At 40.9% G+C, this 24,652-nt stretch overlaps 2 protein-coding genes across 2 annotated transcripts in view; both read right to left on the bottom strand.

The window, feature by feature from the left end:
* Positions 1-2,503, bottom strand: part of CHRNA3 (cholinergic receptor nicotinic alpha 3 subunit) — an 8,681-nt gene extending 6,178 nt beyond the window's left edge. The window contains 2 exon segments of the mRNA XM_008641959.2: positions 43-182; positions 2,086-2,503. Coding sequence (XP_008640181.1) covers positions 43-182; positions 2,086-2,140 — 195 coding nt within the window. The 5' untranslated portion in view covers positions 2,141-2,503.
* Positions 2,504-6,959: 4,456 nt separating this feature from the next.
* Positions 6,960-20,344, bottom strand: CHRNB4 (cholinergic receptor nicotinic beta 4 subunit; the record flags this gene model as incomplete). Its single annotated transcript, XM_008641957.2, has 6 exons — positions 6,960-7,757; positions 9,796-10,768; positions 13,256-13,365; positions 13,491-13,535; positions 15,309-15,454; positions 20,077-20,344. Coding segments are annotated over 6 exons (1,683 nt in total), but the record flags the coding sequence as incomplete, so codon positions are not given.
* Between the last annotated feature and the right edge of the window lie 4,308 nt (positions 20,345-24,652).

Raw genomic sequence — 24,652 nt, 5'->3', positions numbered from 1 at the left:
TTGGCCCGCCCGCGCGCGGGCGGCGGGCGGGGCTGTACTCACCACCTTCACCAGCTGCGACATGGACACCTCGAACTGGATGATGACGGGGTCCGAGACGTTCTTGACGGGGCGCACGAACTGGTTGTAGCTCTCGAAGAGGGCCGCGTAGAGCCGGTGCTCGGCCTCGGAGCCGCCGCAGCCTGCGGAGGGCACGGGGTGAGCGCCGGGCCAGCCCCGGGAGGGGCAGGGCCGCCCCGCTACTGAACTGACTGCCCAGCATCCCTGTGCGCTGGGCAGAGCCCCAGCCTCACCTAAGCGGGGAGTAGTGTGCCATGGGGGACATTCGCTTGGGCTGCGAGAAGAAAAGCAGTGAAAGGTAATGCTATGACAGAGGTTTCCTAACACACGTCTGCAAAGTGAGTTAAAAAAATAGTTTTGGGGAATTACTGAAGAACTAGGGCTGCAAAAACCGTTTTCCCTCACAGTCCCAATCCCCCAGACCTGGCAAGGCCACAGGGCTGTGGAACAGAGGAAAGGGAAAGTATAACCCAACAGACCAGGCCTCTGGTAAGGGGTCAGAACGCCTTGCATTAGGAAGAGTCCCAGGAAATGAGAAGTCTGCTTTCTAGTCTGAGTCATGACTGCATGATTACGGTGAGGATAACAGCCTGCTTCTTAAAATATAAAAAAAGAAAAAAGATTAAAATTTGATTAACTGTTACATTCACAGACTTTTCAGCACACTCAAAGAAATGTGCTAACTACCCCTTTATTATTCTAAGTAGTTTTTATTTATAGTAGATTCCTATTGTCCTTTTGCCAGTCATAAGTGCAGTTCATCGTACTCTGTGGCCAACAAAAAAGCTGCAAGCTGAAATTCTTAACAAGGTACTTCACCTGTTTCAGGATGAGCTGTGAGAGCTTGTATTTTACACTACTGTTTTACTATCAAACTAGGCAATAACCATCCTGACACTATTAGAAGCCAGTGGCCTTTTTATTTTTAGAGAGCTATCTCAAACTCTCTTCGGAACTACACATCCTCATGAATTCCAACTGAAAAACCAAAAAAGGTTTTGTCATTAATGGATAGCACTATGCAAATTTGGCAAAGTCACAAACTGAAGTCTGTTGAACATATTCTACAGTTCCTTTGAAATGGAAATATGAATATTTGCAAGGACATGTTTATTTTTTGCCAGTTGTTTTTTAGTAGAGAAAGAGGGGGGAGGCAGAAGTATCTGCAGGTGACAGATTGCACCAAGCAGGTGTTGCTTTCGAATCTGTGAGACCTCACCTCTCCCTAAGACAAGAGGGTTCCCCTCATGTGAAACTGTTCAGCTAAAAGGTCTTTGGTTTGGTGTTGTTTGATTGGTTTTTACCCCTTGTGCCTTCTCTTGTTCCCTTGGAGTGCAATTTTGTTTTCAGATTAGTGAAATCATTCAAGCTGGCTTGCTAACTAAAAAATGAACATTTTTAACTGCCAGTCTTGCTTGTACTATTTGTTGATATCTTCTACCTCATAGATTGAGATTTCCTGGAATAAATACCCTTCAATCTTTTAGATAAATAATTTTAAATCTAGATGTTAACACTATTATAGTCAATCCCAAATTGCCAGCCTTTTTACATGTCACCAGCACTCTAATTAAATCTAGCATCCACTGTCTCTAGAGAAGTGCATTTATGTGGTTTTTCATTTAAATATCTCGTGCTTTCCATATCTGCAGAGAGAAGACATGCTGTTTGCAGCACATACTTAAAGCTCTTTAATATTGTCACTTTTTTGTCTTCTCTGCTGTATATGAAACCACACCTTTATGTATAAGGTGCTTTTTCTCCATGTTAAAATGGCTTTATGTGTCCTGTTTGGTATCTTTAATCAGGACTACCTAACTACTTTGCAAGGATAAACTTAAAAAAAAACCCACTGAACAACAAACTATGTAACAGAAAGAGCTGTACCACGATTCTGTCCATTTGCCCCTTAGGCTGGAGAGTGCTTCTGCACTTCTTAAAAATAATTTGCACCAAAGCTATCTCCTGCTCCCCTTTTCAACCCTCCCTTCACCATCAAAGAATAACAAATTAAGGATCACTCACCTTGACAGAGAAAGCAAACAGCAGCAGTTAGAAGGAGAGTGTTCAGGCTCTCCATGGTCTTATGAATTACTGCCTGTGGACAGGGGCTGTTGAGGATGAGCTTCACTGCCAGGACTGTACGAACACAGGGAGCGGGGCGAGCTGTGCTCCTCCGATGCGTGAAATGCCTGCAAGCAGCAGTCGGCAGGACCCTGAGCACAGCTCTGCGCACTGAGATCCCATTAGGTTTGCTGTGCTGCCCCCTTTCAAGCTACCCAGGCTGTCAGAGCTTTGGAAATGGCAAATAAAGTGCAGGAAAAACAGATGTTATTGTAGGCAAAGAGCAGTCTTCTGGCACAGATCGTAGGCAAGATTCCTTAAAATGGTGCATAAATGAGCCTGGTAATCTGACAATGCTGAAGAGTTTTCCAGCCAGCTGCTATACAGTATTCTTATCTATCAGAAGCTCATGCCAATCTACTAGGGGAAGTTTAATTAATACAAATCTTGTAATTGAATTGTACTGAAATGACTATTGACATTAGGGATGCTTGATTTAGCAGTGAACTGAGATCATGGGACCTGAATTTCCAATTATGCTGTTAATGTTGAGGCTTTTTTCCTGCTTGTGTCTCATCTTGCAAGAGCGTGTGCTGGGTGCTTGACCATGTAAAAAGGATGTGCTATTCCCAAGGAGTAATTAAAGGCATGTACAACTGTTGGTGGGATCTGAGCCCAGAGTGGTAAACATAGCAGCTGGGATCTGGCAAGAATCTGGGGCTTTGAATGGTAATCAAACTTGACCAAACCCTTGAGAATAACTGTCTTTGGACCATTCCTACTTTTGTAGATTAGAAAGGTGACATTTGAGAAGGGGAATATGAGCACAGGATCCCAACATGATCCCACAAAACCTAATTGTTCATGGGGAAGGACACTGGAAAGAAGGAGGAGTTGTTTGAAATTCAATCATAAAATCATGATTTGCAAAGTGAGGCATGTCCCAGGCTTCCTTGTTAACTTACATGTCACCTTTTGCACTCCCCTCCCCATCTGGAAGGACCAGGTGTTGCAAGCTCATGCAGTGGTCGTTGCACACATCTGTGTAAAAGGAGGAAGGAGGGAGAGAAAAATATGGGAATCTACCCTCATTTTTAGAACAGATGAGAAGGAAGCCCTGTAGGACAGCACCAATAGGTGCTTCATTGCCTGCCCTTAGGGAAGGATAAGCACTGACCCCCTATGGTACTGTGTTAAGAGGTAGCAGTGGGAGAAAGAGCATCAGACTGGGTTCAGTTCTTGGCACAGAGCTTGTTTATCCTGTTAGCCCTGTTTCTCAGAGCATCATTCACTTTGTCCCCAGACACATGCTCTTATGATAATTTCTGTAATTCTATTAGCTTGGAGGAAATAGGCTTTACTGTCCATTTGATTTTATTTCTTCTTTTTCCAGAGAACTTGGCTGCTTGGTCTTTTAGCTTAACCCTTTGTGGATACTTTTGGTTTTGCATTTCCAGGGCATTGAGACTAAATGTTTTCCCTTTCTGTCTCCTTGCTATAAGCAGCATTATAACTGAGAATTTTGTTTTTTCTTTTTAATCCCAACTAGAAATGAGTTCAAGCTTCAAAGATCAGATCATAATCTGTGTTCCCCAGAAGTCAATGCTTAACCTGAATAATTTGGAAACATCTGATCTGCAGAGGAAGCAGAGAGCCATAGCATCAAGAGATATAGGTATTTTAGCTTAATTTGCTTGGTTACTGAAATTTTAAGTCGTGTTTGTATGGCACAGATATTTTGTTTCTAACATCCCATACTGGATCTCCTGGTGAAATCAGCTCAGAATTGTGGTAGGATTATTTTTATGGCTAGAGAGGGTGATGTGATGAGAACACGTCACCATGACTGCACTGCAGAACTACACAGAAGAAGAATTTATATGGGTAGGGAGAAGCTGATCTACCCAAGAAGATCTGCAGTAACAAAATATGCAGCCTTTGTTCTTTAATAAACACGCTGCTATTAGAGGGGTTTCACTTTGTTAAGATTTGTTAAGATCAAATCTTAATCAACTCAGGAGATGAAGAAAAGAAAATTTTCCCATCTTTGTCTGGGGTATTGATGCTCCCAGTTGTTCCCAATTTGCTGTGGCTGCAGGGGTGCAGAAACAGTCCCCAGTAAACTCAGCTGGGTGCAGGTGGTGCATGTGAGTGGTGGTGTTGGCATTTCTATGTGTTCTGATGGAAGGCAAGATGGGTCCGGATTAAAGAGTTTTGTAATGGTACGGAATGGAGAGAGACCAAACAGAGGCTTTTCCTCACTGGTAGGGAAGCAAAGACTGGTTGCATGCTACCACTGAAAAACAATTTTAGTGTAAAATACATTTTGAATATCCACTTTTTTGTTTTAATGGAAAGCATTATGGTAAAACCCCTGAAAAGTAGAATTGTTGAAGTTTATTTTGTTCAATGAGCTGGGACATTGTCATATTCATGTTTGCCTGGAAGACGACATTTTTGATAATTCCTTTTCTCTAGTCTTTTAGTTTTAAAAATTTGCCCAAAAAATCAAAGCAGAAAACCTTGTAATTCTTTGACAGGTGAAACTGGGAGCAGTTCTATGTATTATGTAGGTGGAGCTGCTGAGGGTTAGGCAAAAATAGCATTTGCCACTTGGAAAGTGCAGTTTTAGGAGGTCAGATTTTTCAGAATTTTAGGACTTTGGGTGAAATTTTTCATTCTGAAGTTTGCTATGGATTAAATTATTTCTGGAAATGTTAAAGATACAGTGGTAGTTTCCAAGAACATAACAAGGAAAGAGTATATTGTTTCACTCAAGATTAAAAAAGGAATAAGGCCGCCACACTGTATGGAAAGCACCAGAACCCACCATTTCCTGGATGAGGAGCTCTGGTTCTGCAGGGATCTCCCTGGGGCCAGTGATGTGCCTCTTGAAAGCTTTTTCTGGGTTTGTCAAGTCTGAGGCCTTCATCTGCCTGTACTCTGTGTTAGCTGCTAGCTGAGCTGCCAAATCCTTTCTAAAACTTTTGTCCATGCTGAGGATAATTCAGCTGAAGGCTGCAGTTACAGAGCCAAGCGTTATCAGTCTTTACTGCTCATAAAGATAAGGCCAAGTCTGAGACGGGAGCACCTGAGGCCTCATTACGGTCGCATTCAGGCAGTGAGGGGAAGGATAAGAAGGAGAAGGGTGGAAGAGTAATGAGGGTAAGAGGGGGACAGAGCCCTAAGTCCTGTTGATGTTGGGCGAAAACAGTAAAGAGGGGTCTCTGCTCTGCACAGGCCCGTGTCAGTCACGGGGACTGCAGCTGCCTTGCTGCATCCTTGGCTGGGTGAGTCCCTGTCCCTCCTGCCCTGAAGGAGTGTGCAGCAGCTCTCACAGTTTTTAAGTCTGCATTGCCTCTTTCAGATTCCCTGTTCTGGGTTATTTTGATATTTAAAGGGGCTTCACTTTTACACTGCCTGCGCAGCGCTGGCAGATGCTCTGGCTTCCCTGTGCCTTCTCTGTAAGCAGAAAGAGCTGTTCAGCAGCTGGGGCAGTGTGTGCACCTGTGGTTGGGATAGAACCTAACATACAGCAGCATCTCCCTGCATGGGGAAGGCACTCCTCTGCTGCCAGGGCCTGTCTGTGCCCCCATCTCACCTCACAGCTGTTGTTTCAGTTGCCTGCAGAGTAGCTCTGCTCTCTGGGTCTGAAAGGGAGAAGGAAACATTTAAGGTGGGGAAAGCCCGTTTGACCCACCTAAACTTTACACCACCCACTGGTCACCATGGGAGTGTCCAGAGTAGTTAATATTTGGGGAGATGGCCAGGGGGCTGCCCTCTCTGTGAAAGGAGGATATGGTGATCCCAGGGTGTACCTGCATCAGTGGACCAGTCCTACAGGTATCCATCACCTCCCTGCCCTTTCTGAGGGACACAGTTACAGTGCTTAGAGGAAGGGGAATGGAAGGGAGGATGACAGTGTCACAACCCTTCCTTCTTCTAACATGGGGCTGAAGACAGCCTCACCTACCCCATTTGTGATACTTTTCCCCCATCTCCTTCCCACACTGCTGGGCACCAGGCCCTGCTGAAGTGCTCAGGCCCTCAGGGAGCCCTCCCATGACTCAGGGATGGGTGTGTGTGCCACTGGTGCAGGGGAGTTCAGCCACAGGCTGGGAGGGAGTGAATGCAGTCCTGTAGCTACTCTGAACAACTGAAAAGGTGTGGATGCAGATGTTTTGGCACATCTAAATCTATGTATTTACCTGGGCCTGCCTGGGGAATGGCAATCTAGGTGGAAATGTAGCTTGGTCTTGATGAAGGTAACTAGAGCTGGAACTGTCTTCAGCTGTGGCTTGTTGAAGAACACAGATTTAGGTGTCAACTAATTCCCCAGGGACAGGTGAGCCTCAAATCCCTTTCGCAAGTAGCAGTGGATTTTAACAGTTTGTTCACCAACATTAGTTGTACTTACTAATGGTGGTACAATTGTTGTATGTCCTGACAGCACCCTAAGGAAAAACTGAGACTGGTTTAACTCGAAAAGTGCCAGGGGCCCACTTCTCTTTTTGCAGGTTATGTGGAACAAACTGTGGTGGGATTGTCCTGTGACAGAGGTCTAGGGCCTCAATCTGTCCTTTGCCAAAGACTTTAAGACTCTACGTGCTTCCCTAGCTGATTTGTTGTGGGTTATACTTAAATCCACATTAAAATCTCCCCAGAAAAACATGCAGGTCTGTGTGTTCTCAGGTGTCTTCTCATTCTTGCTGCCTTTCACCGTTGTCTTCTCCCACTGCTTTCCTGTACTCTTAGCCTTAGACTCATTAAAGTGTGTTTGTGCCCCAACTACATGAGCTGTTAAACTTGCAGGAAATGTGAGGACTGAATCTATATAAAGGAAAATTTAATGTTTTATTTATATTTCATCATCAAACAGAGTATTATATACATGTTTGGTTATCATACATTAATTTGGCCTTTGTTGATCCATCAGCTACCAGAGATGGTGAGGTGACAAACCTTTCAGAGGTTACCTCAGAAGTGTTTCTGTTTCTCAGTTTGGATTTAAGTATCAAACCCACTTGCAAAGCTCTTTATAAATCAGACACAAATAGTTTTGATGCATTTGAAGGAAATAAATTTCACAGCAGTACTTACTTTGTAATAGGGAAATTGTAGTATTCTAAGGAAAGAAAATATTCTTCCTAAGGCAATATATGTAAAATTAATAATAATAATAAAAATAAGATGATGATTATGCCAGGATGACACCTTGTACAGTAAAAATCTTTCACTGTAATGTTCAGACTTCAAATAATTGAAAAAAGGGCAAGATATCACCAGAAGTACTAGACTCACTGGAAAAAAAATAGTTTTGTGTTTGTTTTGCTTTTTTTTCCTATCCCAATAAGTCAAGTTCTATTTTCCTTTTCTGTACTCTAAGGGATGTAAGTGCAACTCACTTGGCACCTCTGTGGATTTAACAGAGGGGAACTGAGACCAGAATGAGACCAAATATCTGTGTAAGTATTGACAGTTTTAAATAACAACTAAGGGTTTATGGCAGCAGTATGGTTTTGAAAAAGTGGTTGCAGAAATAATCCAACAGTCCCCAGGACACAAACAAGGACAAATATCCAGAGAAACAGCCTGTCCACTACCATGGCAACATACTTCCAATCTTCAATGACCTGGAAGAAAAAGCCAATTAAAGATATTAGCAATTTGTCATATTCTTTTGGTCTTCCTCGTGCTAGTGCTGAGTTTCTGTTTATGAAAATAAAAGGAAACAAATCTCAAGGTTCAGGGAATAAACTGACTTTAGGCTTGGTAAGGGATTTTTTTCCTACAACCCTTCTGAGCAGTGGAGAAAAATACAGTAAATCTTTTTTAGCATTCTTGGATACATCAGATACTGAGTGTGGCTGCCTGGTGTGGTGCCAGCCCCAAAGGACCCACAGTATAATCCAATTAGGGAATTATTTTTCTTTAATTTTAGTTTGTAAATGCTATTAATCTCAGTGAGCAAAAATAGATGGTGTTTACTGCTGTTAAGGTTAGCTTCAGAGTTCTTTTCTTATCAGCAGTCATCTTATTCATGGGGTTTAATGCATATTAATACTATTGCTTTTATTAAAATCCCTTTTTGCCTTGCATATGTTGTCTGTAAAAGTCATGGCCTTAGATTCTGTCTCAGACTGAAGTGACTAATTGGGCTATTATTGTAAAGGGGAAATATATCAATTTTCATTTGCATCTCAGGAATAATTTTTCCTCTCTCATTGATTCTAGTTACAGATGGGATGTCCTCACATCAGTGACTTTATCATCCTTGTCAGTTGAATCATGTCTGATATTAGAATATTACATATTTTTCCTTCAGTGCACACTTTTAATTCCCACCACTGCTAATGGGAATTGAATACTTCTGCAGCCAGACCATATAAATGTACATGAGCAGTTGTTATCAGACCATTGTGATGAGGGAAGGAAGCAGAGAATAAAGTTATGAATCTAGAAAAATTATGTAAAATATCAGAGGACCCTATGTGAAAAGCATTAAGTGGATTTTAAATATATAAAATGCTCTTGAAAATTGTTCTTACTATCAAGTTAAAGCTTTGTAGATCATTTAGTGTGCAACACATTCCTGCAAGAATTTCTGAGCTATTAGAAGACCTTTTCCTACACTATGAAGTCGGCTTCTGTTCAGTCAGCTTCAGTGTTTACAAGCTCATGTCTAATGTTAATAGCTGAACTTCTTTATTTATATTGACAGTAATTTCAGTTAATAGAAAACATGAACTACTCAGCAGCATGCTCCTCTAGGGACTTCTGCAAGATCAGAAACCAGACTTTATTTAATCTGCTTGGCTGAGGGAGGGGAAGCACAACAGGAATTGAGAACCTGGAGTCTCACTGGGGTGTGGGTTAGAGAGGGGACAATGGTAGGTATGAGGATGATTTTTCCCAACCGTGAGTGCTTGTCTAAAAAAAACCCCTGAGTTTTCCAAGCATTATTCACAGAGTGTTTATATCAGCTCAATTGTGCTAGCTAGTGGCCTGTGAGTAGGGTGGGGGAATAGAGCAGCAGCAGCACTGCTTAAATAAAGTACTTCTCCTAACCAGTAATTAATCTGGTTTAACTCAAATGAAAGAAGTGTCAGCTCTGCTGAGGTTTTTAATCCTACCCATCGTGTTTGCCATATACAGACAGTTGTCTTAGCCCAGAAAGGCTGTCTGCAAAGGCTTTCTACCAATTTTACTAAATCCTCCTGTTGTGCTCAGTTAGGTAAATAAATGCTTGAGCTGCAGGTACATTGTTTCTGGTTAACTTGGCCTGGCCATGGGTCGAATCACAGTCTTACTGATTCACAGTGGTGAAAAATATTCTATTTCTAACCTGGAACTGAATATTGTTTTCTTCCCCTGCCAATCACCACTTGAATGTGACAACAAAGCTTTTTAGAGTGTTTCATGACTTACTGGGCAATCAGCAAACTCCTTTTGTAGAAATAGCCATGTTATTTATCAGGTGAGTGTTTGCAGTTACCAAATTGCTGTTCATTAAGTTCTTTTAATGGCATAAATTATTTCCTCTTATGAGCTATACCTAGAATCTCTCTAAAATTTGACAATAGGTCAAATATGCTTTCTGAGGAATAGCATGTTACAGAGGAGGGCAGGAGATGAAGTTTGGAAGGACAGGGATTTCTCAGTTTTACTTACACTCTGGTCGTTGTCATCGCTTTTCATGTGCTCTGCTATAAAACTGACTCCATCAATTGCTTCTTGCACTTCCGGAGAAAATTTCGCACCTGTTCTTAACCTAAAATCTCGATGACTGCTGACATTGTCAAGTGTCTCAGAGACTTTCATATCATATCTTTTGGCAGAGGCTGTATTCAAAAAATAGGTAGAGTTCTTGTAGAAGTCAGATGGCTCCATACAAGGATTCTCTGCTTTTGTCTTTTTGCAGTTGCACGGCTTCTGCCGGGGAGAATTATTTTCTGGGCGCTTCATGAACAGATAGGCTGGGAGTCTTTCAAGGAAAACCAGCTTTACCCAGGGGGGCATAGTGTGAGTACTTGGAGATCTGTGGTGGACATTGAGCACACAGACACTGGTAACTATTGAGAAGGTCACCAGCACCATTGTAAACATGAGATACTTCCCAATCAGTGGAACATCTAGAGATGTTGGAGGGACAATTTTGGAGATCAGCAGCAAGAACACAGTCAAGGCAAGCAACACAGATATGCATAAGGTCATTTTTTCACCACAGTCTGAAGGCAAGTAGAATACCAGGATGGCTAAGGATGTAATTAGCACACAGGGAATGATAAGATTAATGGTATAAAAAAGTGGTTTCCTTTTAATAATGAAATCGTATGTCACATCAACATAATTGGGGTCCAGAGGATTTACAGTCCTTCTTCCTGGGAGTGCTACAATGTCCCACTCTCCACTTGGCGTGAAGTCGTCCATGCTTGCCATGGAAGTCTTAAGCACCATATCAATTTCTGTGTGGTCATATGTCCAGGATCGGAACTTCAGTGTGCAGTTTTGTTGGTCAAATGGGAAATGCTTCACCTCAATCTTGCAGGCACTCTTGTAAATGGCTGGTGGCAACCAGCGAATGCTTCCATTGTTCATTACAATGGCATTTGTGTACAGTGAGACTTCGTATGTGCCATCCGCACTAAGGAGAGGAGAGAAGGGAGAGAAGGTGATAAAATATTAGGAGGAAAAATACAGTTGAAAACAGAAAAGGTTTGATATTCTTGGTCTTGTGGGCCTCAGTTGGTCCAAGAATCAAAGTTTAGTAATATTTTTGTTTTGAAATCCGTGTTGTAGAGAACTATGACTTGATAGGGAGATCAATGTATGCATTTCTCCCAGTCAGAGAGTTGATTTTTGGTCCAATACTTAGAGAAAAAAATTTATAAAATTATTATTAAAAACCAAATACACACCTCTGTTTCATCAATGTGTTTTGTAACTGTTTGCTCAAGTAATTAAAGCTTACTACATCTCTGAAGGCTGAGCAAGAGTGAGATCATCCCATGTGAAAATGGAGGTACCTTTGATCTGGAACACAGCCACTGCTAAGAGCACAGAGCAACACTCCTAAATGACTTGGACAAGGAAATAAGGATGAGCAGCATTAGTTAGAAATGCAGGGAGAGTGTAGGCAGAGGAAATGTAATTATATTGGTTATAATTTATTGCATCACTCCAGTTAATGTTTACTTATTACAAAGCCAGAACAGACAAGCCACAGCATTCTTAGTGCCCACAAATAATCTTGGCTTTGTATCTCTTCCAACTGCTGAGCTTCCACCAAGGGAGTCTTCTACATTGTGATGGGCCCTTTAACTCAGGGAGAAGATCATTATCAGTCAATAGTATCTTCTCCTGCTCAATATTCTGGTCAAACAAGGTGGGGCTGTTTAAGCCAGTAAGTATCCTGAGGTAGTATTCTTGTTTGTTGACAAGACGTAGTGGAAAATAGTTATTTCAGTGCTAAGGGTGATTTTTTTTTCTAAGCAGGGAAATGCTACAAATATCTAAAGCTTGGCACATGTGCCTGAATCAGTTAGGTTTGGCTCTAGAAAGGGTTCACCTGGGTGAAGCAATGAGTCCCTGGCACTGAGATGAGATCTTTGGAGCTAATTCATGCAGACAGTGAAACAACCAGATGGAGAAGTGAGTGGCTACATCCACTAATAGGGGTTGTTAGTTCATTGTCAATAAAACAGCTATTTTTTTGAGAAATTAATTGTATCTTAGTTCTCACATATCTGTGCTCCCTGAGTTAGCTTTGCCATCGTGCAATACCATGTGCTGGGCAGACTCCTGGGCTGGGAATATGTGGGTTCTAGTGCTGGCTGCCCTGTCTCAGTTGTGGGAAAAGGCTGGGCTGCAGTCTCAGAGCCCTCTGCACAGACCACAGACAGAGCTGTGCACGTGGGGATCTGCTTTGTGTTTTCCTGAGCAGCTTGAACTGACTGATGCCTGTGAAACTCTGCTCCAGCAGCAGTAAATTACATGTAGCTGTCCTTTAGCTAAAATTTAATTGAAGCTTTGTACTAACATAGAAATCAACACGGTGGGGCTTGTTCCTGTGCATTTAAGAAACCTTTTGAAACTATTTCTGTTCTTACAAACCATTAAATGGTATTACTTGGCCAGTAGCAAAAAGAAGCAGAGGGCAGAGGCACAATTTACCAGAACAAGCTTAGAGCAGGCAGAGTACATCCTAATCCACTGACTGAATTATTTTGTGACTAATACACTAGTTTTAAAGGTGCATCAAATCTGATTTCCAGTAGTATGATTCCAAGGACTTAACTCAGTTATATATAAACTTCCTGAGCTTCCCATCTGTATATGTTCATAAATCATCATGTGTTCATGAATTCATTGGTTTTCAAAGTATCATAAAAGTATAAATTTTGATAATTTTTCAAAAGAACCCTGTTTATCATCCACTTCAAGGTTTTGCCAGAGACTTAAACCAAAGCGAAACAAAATTGTCAGTTAGCATTTATTTGTTTGAAAGAGGAACTGAGGTATGATCTGTCATCAAGTTTATTTTTCTCAGTACTATAAAGCAATGTGGTCAAGTGTTGACAGATTTATTATGTATTCATATAATGGATTTTTTCAATGCTTTATGAAAATAGAATATAATTTGGCTTTCTGCATGAATATGAACTCTTGGAGTTATGGTATATGTGAACTTTGTAACAGATTTATGTCCTGGGGTCTGTGGTAGAAAAAGGAGTGGGGAGAGAAGGAGACAAAACTCTTATCTCAGACCCTAAGATGTCTGATAGGATTCCAGATGTCTTCTTGCAACTGCAGTTATACCTACAATCCATTCTTTCCATACAGTCTATTTTCATATAAATCTGTGTCAGTTGTGAGCCTTGTCATGGATCCTCTGCTGTAACCATTCACACTGCAGACATCTTCCAGCTCTACCAGAATTTCTTTAACCAGAACACTGATTTTACTAAAACTATCTTTGAGCCCAGTAGCCCAGTCAGATACACTTGAAACTATCTAAAAGATACAAAATTCAGTTTTAAAATTTTACCAGACCTACTTCATTGTTTCTGATGCTTGTACCTTGGTTAAAATTTTGTTCACTGTCTGCATAAACTATACCCATTTTACTTACTTATTGTAAAGCACAATGTCTGGCAACCAGATGTGTTTTGCAGGTATTCTCAGCTTATTTATTCCTTCATAGTCAGAGGGCTTCCAAGCCAGCCGATAATCAATCCACTCCTAAGAGAAGAATTGTACAGTAGTGATGGGAGTGTCCTGACCAGCACTAACAAAACAATCATTTGATGGAGTGAAAGCAGTCGCATTTGTGGTTTGCGAGAGCCGTTTCTCTGTGGGTTTGTTACCTGGTTCAGCCAGACGTTTGTAGTCATGATCTGCTCCCGTTCATTCTGCAGGGAAAAACAGAGACAAAAATTGGCCTCTAAAATGTTTTACTTTATTGCAGTAATAAGACTTATTCAGTGGGTTTTTGAACATGATTTTGTCTAGTGTAGTTCAAGACAGACATTTCTCTGAGGAAGATGGCCAGTCTTGTACACATACTGATGATAAATAGTAATCCCATAAATGTAGAATTCCTAATGCCTTTTAATAAGAACAGTTATGGGAAGAGTGAGTATGATTCTTGCCAAGCTTGATTTCCTCCCCCCACCCCACTTCTCCACCTTTGATTTGAAACAGAAGGGACATTTGACCATTAAGGAGGCCTAGAGGAGGTTGTGTCAGGTTGGTGTAAGGTTTGCCATGTAATCTTTCAGCTGGCAGGCTCTGCTTCATGAACTACTGTCTCTGGACCGCAGTCCAGAAGAGAAACCTCCCTGCAGAAGATCTGTCAGGAGTATTTCTGCGGGAAAATGAGTTAATTCTCTGATCCTGAAGATGCTTAAGATTGTTAGAGCCTACAAGAGGCCTAATTTTGTGTTCTGCTTGAAGAGTGAGGCTATAGAGGGATAGGGGCTGAGCTGTGCTATTCTCAATCCCTGCCCATTCATCTACCTTTTCTAGGTTGTTGATCACTGGGGCCTCTAGGGCAAGACATCTCCCTTTTTATGCCCAGAATCTGCAGTCTAGGGGGGAAACTGTGCTCGTGGTGGTAGTGCAGGACGTAGGGAGGCATGTCTGTGTCCAGGTGGAGTTCCCCAGGAGAGAGAGAGCACTTGAACTCGAGTCATCTGGTATACATGGCATTAAATCCTGTATGTATATGTATATACATCCATGTGTATCTATATATATTATATGCAGTCTGCATGTGTGTATGAAACCTCAACTGTTTGTACAGTTTCCCTTTCGTTCCATCAGAGTCTCTCTCATTTCCTCTTGAATTTCAGAACATAAATTCTTTATGTCTCTAAAAGTTTGCAGCAGTCCAGTCACTAGCCCTTACACAAAATCTGACAGGGAGGCAGTCATCTGTATCTTCTTTGTCATCCAGGCAGAGACTTGAAAGCCCCAGTGGAGAAAATTATTCCTGCTTACGTGCTGGCTCTCGTTCCCATTGCCGTTGTTAACCTTTCCTAGCAATGATGTGTTTATACCTTGGAATAACTGTCAAACATATGCTAATCTTGTGGGTGAAAATGTCTTTCAGACCCATTGAAATAATTTTATTGAATATGAGGAGTTGCTTACATGAGGATTGTTTTAACTATGTTAACCTATTCCAGCCCGAACTAATGTGTGTTTTTCTTTACAACATTCCACTGTTCTTTGTTGATATGCCTGATATTTCATGTGATTTGAATCTGGCTTTGTAGCTTATTTTCAGGCCATTGAACCACGTCAGAAGAAAATGGATTAGCATTCCACTGATGGTGGATGGAGTGCACATTGCTGGTCTGCACAGTCCAGGATAGGTCCTGACCTGGGGTAAGTTAGAGTAGCTGTACTGAAATCAGTGGAATGATTTTGAATTTTAGCTAGATGGAATTTTATCGGATGAAGATATGGTCCTGTCCTTCAATGCTTAGGCATAGACTGATTTCCCTGTTGTAGCTCCATTGTGAGGTATAAAACCAGTAAATTGCATGTATGGGCTCTGCCTATTAATAGTATTACACAAATGAGCAACAAACAGAGATGTAGCAATACTAATATCACTTTTACTTAGAGTGCTGTGCAGGTAGTATTGAATTTAAAGGCATAGCCTAATTTTAACTTACCACACTGATGAGCTGTGCCAGGGAAACCTGCAGTTCTATAGATACCAGCTGGGAGGAGTTGACAGCTGGTCGAATTAACTTATTGTATCTGTCAGGACTCAGTAGGTGGTTCATTAGTTTTTCTTCAGCATCTGCTGCCATGCTTCCTGTAAAGCATCACAAAACAGGATTATGGAAGGGAGACTAAAGTGACATGGTGTAGGGATCACAGAATATCTGTGCATCAGATCATCTTTGGGAAATAATGACAGGTTTTGATTTTCTAAAGACTGTAGGCTTGTGTGAACAGGAGGATATGCTGCTTGCACCAATATCTGCTCTGCTGAAGTTGACTGTCTTTCACAGAGCACAGATGAAAGCAGATCAATCAGAACCCTTTGGGGGTTTTTTGCAATAAAATGTGAAACTAAAATTTATAGATACTTTTGGGATTACACTCAGAAACTGGGAGCAAACCACCCTCTTAATAGCAAGTGAAGAATTATTCTATGATCCAAAGGCAGGGGGTCCAGCTGTGACTTCTCTCTTTAGTGCCGTAGGAGAAAGAGTTGCAGGTACACATACAACTTTAAAGACTCTGATTTACGTAGAGAAAACCAGGGGATAAGCTGTAGGCGTCATAAAGGATTTTTTAATGACTGAGGACTCTCTGGTAGCTAGTGATGTTTCTGTTTCAAAATTTGAAAACCTAAGGCAGTATGTTAGCCTTATTTTATGTGGAAGTAAAACCTGATTTGTGGCCTAGCACAAATACTGTAAATCTTTGATTGCCAAAGCTGGATTGTGACTACAAAATATAGTATCTACAGGTTACTATCAAACAAGCCTGATCGTTCCCTATGGAGCAGAACAGCTTCTGGCACAACCCCAGGGTAGTTCATTCTGTTCTCATGTTCTTTGTGTGCTTTTTAAAGTCATCCCAGTGGACTTTTCAAACCACTATTGACCACCTGATAATACTGATGAGCAAGGTCCCGGTAACATCCTGCCAACAGAACTGACCCAGAGACATTGTGCTGTGTGTCGGGCAGTTCTGTGTTGTGATGCTGATGAAATTACAGTGTTAGTGAAAGCAGGTTCCAATGCAATTGATAGAATGATTCTTCTGTAGAAAAAGTCACCTAATTCAGCTCACCTAATTCAACTCTAGATATTGCAGAAATGAGGGTAGTGTCCTTACAGCATACTTGCTTCATTACTTCCCAGAGCAGTTCCACACAGTAAAAAAACATTGGCCATGCAAGTATTTTAAATTTGTGGTGCATTAATTTATTCTGGGGTTTTTTTATGTTGTAGCATATGTATGAAATCTGGGGAAAGGCAGACATCAAAAGGCCAGGATCAAATAAGCAGCCAAAGTTTGTGGAAGGTGCCAAGTTTCCTTGTGAACTGGGCTGTAAGCTGCTAGGCTGAACAAGTCTCTCTTGAAACCTGAAATTCTTCTGAATCCAGCTCAGGTTAAAAAATTACCCTAAGACCTTCTTGTTTCTGATCCAGTGAGAAAGTGGAGTGAGGTAAGAGGAAAGATTATCAAACAGAGACTTCACATCTAAGAACAACTTTTACTCAAGCTCTGTGGAAAGGTTGAGGTAAACACCAGGCCTGATTTAATTCTTGTAAGACCAGGATGTGCTGTGGCCTGGTAGCCCAATTTTTTTCACAATTACTGAATATAACATTGTTCTTCAGAATAGGCTTTTCAAATACTTTCCAAGGCATTTGGGAAAACAAATTAGGATGAATGTATCTGTGTTTGTTGGGTCAGTGTGTTTTTAGATTCACACTTGCTTTATACCTCCCTGCAAGTCATTATAAAAGCCCTATACCGTGTGATATTTATTGTTCTCAATGCAAGGTGCCTAATCAAAAGCTTATCAAGCCAGAGCTGTGCTGAGTCTTGCTAAGCTTCAGATTCTGGGGTGGTTTTTTGTGTATAGCAATCAAGGAAAAGCTAAATTTGATACTGTGAAGTGGGCCACATTCTAGGAATGAATCTTTTTGTGGTTATAAGGATAGGTTAGAAGTCCTGTGGTAGTTAAAGAGAGAACCCTGGTTGAAGTTATTTTATTATGTGGTTTGGTGGAGTTTTCTGTTGGGTTTGTTTGTAGTATTTTTTTAGTAGACATTCCCACTGTTGCATATATAAGATGGCTATAATTCTAATATAAATAAATTGTCAGTTGGTTTGTTTCATTTAGTGGTCACTGAATGCTGTTAGCAAAGATGGTAAGTTCTTGTTTGAATTGTTAACTATATTTTCACTGCGCTGCTACCTTTGTCTGTGAATATTCCAGCACAGAGAGTATTTGCTAAACAGGGAGTAAGAAGTCGGAACTGCAGAATATTTGCAGAAAGCTAATTCTGGATTTGTAATTAGTTTTTACTCTGAAACCCATGTTTAGCAATCACAGTCGTCTGGTCTGCAAATCGAAACATACTGTGGGGTCTGCATGTCTGATGAGAACAGCTCAGAGTTCCAAGTGCTTTTATAAACTTTATGCAGATTAATGACAAGCCATGACTTTAATTATAAAAAGTATTTATTCAACAATGAATCGCTTTGAGAAATTATTACCTGTTCTTAGTGAAGGCATTCCTTCACTAGGGATGATCCTTTAAAAAACTGCCATTCCATCCCAGCCTTCGTAACTTAATAATCAGAAATAAAGCTCAAAGGGGCCACTCTGTCACCTCACTCAGAAGCCTGTATCTTACACCACTAGATGTCAGCCCTGCACTGCCTTAAAACTTGTTAAAACCAATCTCTGTAAATACTGGGGAAAAATGAGTGATTCTTGTATAATTTTTATAGTCTACTTTCCATTAACAATCTGCATATAAATCAGATGGCACCTAATGAGAACAAAATTACCAGGCATCCAGTTTCATCTTTACATGCACTGTGTGTCAGTTGCCAGGCCTTTGAAACTTCTCTTTTTCCTCTCAGAGTTGGAAGAAATGAAGAGCAGTTTCCCCCACAAACTGTTTTTTTATCAAATAGCAGTAATCAGTAATAGCAGAGATGTTGCAGAGGGTAGACTGATGCTTTTAGACAAATGATTTTTACAACAATGATCAAGCAGTCCTAATTTGGGGGTGGAGTATTTTTGTGTATGGAAAGCAGTAATAAATAAAGCCCATCGGGTTGGATCCTGAGCTGGGGGAATTATTTTAGCTTCACTGAACATGCTACACATCTGCTCCTTGAAAAAGAGAGCAATTGCCACATAACTTGCAGTACACATTCCTCAGTAAGTTTGTTTTCTCTGTGGGAGTATAAGCATTAAAAAAAAATTGCACCAAGATGCTTCCAATTCCACAGCAGAAGAAACTAAACCACAGATTTCATTCACTCCCCTGTGGAGACTTTCCTTTTTACATAGTCTAATTTAAATACATAAAATGAAATAACTAGACATGCTGCCTTATGCTGTTTGTTTTCAGTGTAATGACAAATTTGTTAAGAGTGATTTCCACAGAAAAGAATAAGGAGCAATGCTGAGAGATACAGGCAAGTCCACTGTTATCACTGTCTACATTTCAAAATTTAACATAAGGCATATTTTCTGTGTTTCCCTTAATTTAGTTATTGTGATAAGCGTTGAAATAGTATTTGTTTAGAAGTAACATTGGAGCATGTGTTATCATTTTAGTTCTTTACTCTCTCACAAAAAGTGACATACCAAATTCCCATCTGTAATTAGTAAAGAGCAAATGAGAAGCAGCAATGAAACAGTCCCGTTATCTTCTCTGAATTTACTTCATGATGTTGTTAATTCTCAACATACTCTCAAGCAAAAAGATTTTCATAACCTTTTAGAACAACACATGCTGATTTGGAATGCTTATTTTTCCAATGGAACTAGCAGTGAATTTATTGTATTTTAAAGACTTTTAATTTTTACATTGCAATTAATGCAAATAAAAAAGGAAATACTCAGGAGTTTAGAAGTGTATAATTTAAAAATCTAAAGTGGGCCTTCACTCTTCTTTTGATACAAAGCAGATGTTTTTTAAAGTTCCCTTTCAGAGACTGAAGAAACAAAACAAGTGTGAGATAATAATGGGAAATATGTGATAATGGGAAATGTGTGATCTTGTCTTGGTTCAATTTCAGCCAGTTTCTCTCAGAACACTTCAGTGGAGCCTCTCCATGGGAAGAAGCTCCCATGGTAAATGCACTATTTCATGCTGCTGTCAGGCTGTTCATGTTGGCTAAAACATATCCAAGAAATCCTGACAGACTGAAGGAAATGTTCCTGAAGTACGTTTGCTTTTTGTAGCATATATTTACATATGACAACTTAATTTAAACTGTTTACATTCTAATTTAAAAAATTGGGAAGTATGAACTTTGCAAAATATAGGAACTTGAGCAAATAATGGTGGAGGGATGAGATCTGTCTTATTTTATGGATCACGTCATGGTTCATTTTTTCACCTTCAGCACAATATCTGCTTTTCCTATGACAGATGATCCTGGGAGCATCTAAAGGGATATTATTTAGTGATTATCACTGTCATCTCCTACAGTTATGTAATTTTATATCCAACTTAACTGTCTGTCCCTATCCATCGTAGTGCATTTGCTGATATCAAACAAGCTCAAAACAACACTAAAATAATCAATTTTATACATCCTCTTAAAGTCAGCAACCTCCTGAGGTGATGGTTACAAATTGTCTGCGAGCTCATGTCACTGTCCTACCTCCTACCCCCAAAAGCTCTCACTGTTCTGAAACTGTATGTGAAAGAAAAGGTCACTTACCGTTCAGACAAAAGGAGCCCACTACAAAGAGAACGAGGGTGTACATTTTCCTCCTGGCAGTAACAAGGAGAGGTGGATTACTGTTCTTCAGCTTAGACAGCTGGCAATAGGCTCTGTTTTCAGGGATGCACAGGGAAGAGATGTAAAAGCAAACCTGAATCTTGGAGGTATGAAATGCCTGGAAAGAGACAGACAGTAGGACCTGACAGAAGCGTTCTGCAAAGTGGAATTTTCGTGAGCATAGTGGTCCCTCCCCCTTTGCAGCTGTTTAAAGAGCTTTGCAAAGAGGAAAAGCAAATAAGAAGAGGGAACATAATGTGATAATGTTGAAAAAGAGGAAATGAAAGAGCAAGCTAAGGGACATGATGTGCGAGAGACAACTGCTTAATTCTTGCTACTAGATAACATTTAAAAAGCTTTCTGATTAATGAGTGCAATGGGTGGGAATAGCTGTGTGGGAAGAGCTGGTTATAACTTTGTGCCATAAAACCTCTTAGTGTCAGTAAATTATAGCCCCAGCAGAGGGTTATTTTCTGTGTCAAGAGAGAAAGTTTATTACCTACTGCCAACCCTTTTGCACTCCAAGGCCCACACATGTGATCTCTTTAAACTAGAGCTCCAAAAAATTTTTGGGAGCACCAAGAGAGGAACAGAAAATTTGTTGTCATTAGCATCTGACAGGATTTTTTAAAGAAAGCTAAAGCAATCTGTGGTGAAGTAGCAGATGGATAAAGACACTCCAGAGGAGCATTAGAGAAATTCTATGGAATTCATCTTTTAGTGCTGAAGGGTTTAGCAGAGTGTGGAGTGTCATGTGTTTTGGGACTTGCCATGGGAAGATTTGTGTAGAAGGAAGGGGGAAGATCTTATGTGCCCTTTGCAAGCACTGTAGGACAGGCTGAAGTCCATGGATAGAAAAAAAACCAAACCAACTTTGATCCCCTGTAACTTCTAAACTTTTCTACATATGCATGTAATCAATTTTGTTTAGAGCTGCATTTATTGTATTTAGTGCTATGCAAATGTCTCAGATGATAAAAAGTTCTGTGGACTGTGTAGTGGAATTGATAGTTGATGACTTCTGTGTACTCAAAAAAATTTTGCAGCACACTGTTGCCTTACTGTTAAACATACCAACATGAATGTGCTGGGCTTGCTGCAGATTGTAATTGGTAAGTTGAGCCTGGTATCAGAGGTCACCTGTGCAAGTTACTGCCTGTTATTTTCAGTCTTTTTTTCCACTTTCATCACTCCTTTTTCTCCCTTATTCACTATCCATTAGCTAGAATTGGTTAAATTGGGACTGTTTAGCCTGGAGAAGGCTCTGGGGAGACCTTACTGTGGCCTTTGAGTACTTAAAGGGGCTTATAAGAAAGATAAGGACAGCTGTTTTAATAGGACAAGAGGAAATGTTTTCAAACTAAAAGAGGTGGATTCAGTCTAGATATAAGGAATAACATTTTTATAATGAGGATGTTGAAACACTGGAACTGGTTGCCCAGAGAAGTGGTAGATGGTAGAGGCCCCATCCAAGGAAACAGTCAGATTGGATGGGGCTCTGAGCAACTTGGTCTAGTTGAAGATGTCCCTGCTCATTGCAGGGTTGAGTTGGACTGGATGACCTTTAAAGGTCCCTTCCAACTGAAATTATTCTATGATTCTAAATAGTGTGGGACCTGAGGGGCATTGTGAATGGTCTCAGTAAGACAAACAGACCGGTCACGGTGGGGAAATCTACTTGACTTAAAATACCAGTGCAGTCCTAGTGAATACCTGTAAATAGCCCAACTGCATGAAAACATAACACCATTTCTCTGGTTTTCTCATGTTTAATCGACAGCATGTAGAAAAGAGACCTTGGAAAATTGTTCCCTTGCAACGGTCAGAAATCCTAGGTGGTGTGTCCCAAGTAAAGTCTTTATTCCGAGCCTTCCACGTTGTGCTTCTCACGACAGTGTGCTTGTCGTGTACCTTGTCAGAGGCTTGTACATCAGAGACCTTGCTACACTCTTGAGCCTGCTGGGCAAGATTGTCTCTCATAATGTACAGGGAATTGCTCTCACAGAGCTGAGCCTTCAGTTAATAAGGATGTGTTTGAGCAAAGTACCAGTGTGCTGGGGAAGAAAGACTGCATCTGTTTCTCAGTTGATACTTTCTGATATGTGACCTATTTCTCCCCAAAGGCAAATCTTCCATCTGCCAACTCAGGCTCTGTGCTTTTGTGGTGGTTGTAGAAGGAACAGATGTATGGCCCCTGAAGTCACTGTGCTTGTATCATCTGTGCTACTTGGTGCTTGAGAGCTGAGTAGCAGCTCAGGGTATAACAAAACAGGCTGGGATTGCTTCATCAAAGCAGTGGCCCCTCACAGAGCCAAAGGGTCACAGACCATGCACTGATTGCTCTGGTTATCCTGCTGAGGTGGGAGGGAGGAATTACCACAGCTGGTTTTCATATTCCTTCCTTTGCTATCCACTTGTGTTCATTCATTGTGACACAGCACTCAAGGTCTTCCTTCATCGCTTGTGCACTGCAACTGTTTTCCCCACAGTGATGCTGCAGGATTTCATTTGTTCTTTAAGCTGAGGTCCCGAAATGAAAAGCCTTTTTAGCAGACATTAGCATATGTGATATTGTGGATTTGCATGTTAATGCACTGTGAAAGCGTGGGAATGGCATGGCAGAGAGCCATTCACTGAACTGGCTGGGGGTTGTTACTGGTACTATCATGCTTTGCATGCCTTAGGGTATTAGAGCTCTCAGATGCATGAGGAATGCAAGATGTTCAAGTGTCCAGGGAAACTGGCAGTCCCCTTCTGTGGATTTATTATGGTGATTTCCATCTCCTGTCTGCATTAGGAAAGAACCAGTCAGAAATGCTGGAGCTTTCAAAGTGGAAGTAACCTGGGGTATAGCCAGCTTCCTTAATGACACAAGTACTGGTACAGGGAGTTTGCTGCAAAAGTAAACGCTTCTGGGTGGAAGGGCACAGTTAGTTTCCAGTAGTTGTGATGCTGAAATGATGTTTCTGAACACATAGGACTGACTTACTGTTGCACTAACAGAACAGCTGTCCCTTTCTGATTGAAAATTGCTACAGAAAATGTCAACTAATGGCAATTTCTTTTTCCTAGCCCCTTATAGACGTGAAGTTAATGACATCTACCAAAGTCCTGGCTCGTGTCATCAGCAGCAAGGCTTACATTGCTTTCTGATTGGTTGAAAATGGAACTTCTTACAGGTAACTTCTGCAAATACCCAGAGGGGCCTGCAGGTAAAATCCTGGTTTTCCCTACTGACCACTACCTAGATGTGCTCATTAGAACAGCTGTGCTGGAGCTAACGTCTTGCATTCTTGAAATTTTTTTTCTTACAAGTGCACTAACAGTCCTATTAGAGACATGTGATGCCTCAGTCGTTCTGGTGCTAATGTTTTTGGGTTAAATTGTATTGCTGCAGCTTCATTTCACAGTGCTGTAGTGTAGCCCGATTTAAAATCTGCAAGGCAAAACAAAACTGTGGCACTGTAGTTTCAATAACTGTCAGCTGGATGAGCTCACAACTGTTAGTAGAAATTAATGGGAAGGGCAGGGGTATGTGGAACATCTAGTCTGTTGTAATCTAAAGCTTTGGAATTTAGTAAGCTTTTTTTGGATTAGTAGATGCTTTATGCAGGAGAACTAGTTTTCATCCAGAGGCTTACTCTACAGGGATGGACTGTGTCTATGTGGGTAATCATATCATAAAGTCTGTTTCCTCCAGCATTCCTGTAGATGATTCGCCTTCCCAGATGGGTTCTAACCAATTTGTACAGGTATTTGTAATAAGTTGTCTTCAGGCAAGGCAAAACACCATCAAGCTTTTGCAAATGGCAGTGCAAAACAGCTGTGGATGCTACCAAATCAGGTAAATAACACTCCTTTCGGGTTTCAAATGATGATACTGTATGTTATCCCATCAGAATCTGCTCCAAACCCCCAAAATGTTCCAGAGAATTGCCACTCATAGCACTGGGACAATGTTAATAACAGTAATGACTCTGTAGCGATGGATGAGAGCTTTCATTGTTAAAATATGAATTACTATGGATAAATGAAAAGCCACCTTTCTGCTCTGGAATATGCCTGATGGCAGACCAAATCACTCCTGGAAAAACAGTGCTTTTGTTTTCTGGTTAATTTTGGAAGTTGTCACCATGTGCTTTGTGAGTTACAGGTGTGTTGTGTTTGTAGAGTACTTACACAATAATATTAAAGCCTCTAACAGTCAGTGATTACCTTCAACATCTTTAACCTTCAAAGTGCACAAGTGTAATGAGTCCAGAGAGCTCTCTAAAGCAGTGCAGAAGCAGCAGCTGGACATGCTGATGCTGTTTTGGAGCTGATATTTTTATTAGTCTCTTTTGCTTCCTCTTATGTGCTTTGAGATTTGTTGCACAAAAACCTGTTGAGTGCCCAATATATGACTGGCAAACAGTCATGCATTCTTTGAAAACATTGTAAATGAAGCTGTAGCCTTTCTTGCAATGCCTGTATTTTGTATGAAGTTAATAATAAGGGGCTAAGTGTATGCACATCC

The sequence above is a fragment of the Corvus brachyrhynchos genome, unplaced genomic scaffold (genome assembly GCF_000691975.1).
Source record: "Corvus brachyrhynchos isolate BGI_N302 unplaced genomic scaffold, ASM69197v1 scaffold309, whole genome shotgun sequence".
NCBI classification, from domain to species: domain Eukaryota; kingdom Metazoa; phylum Chordata; class Aves; order Passeriformes; family Corvidae; genus Corvus; species Corvus brachyrhynchos.
Note: the sequence above shows the minus strand (reverse complement) of the source record. Positions and strands in the feature narration are given on the sequence as shown.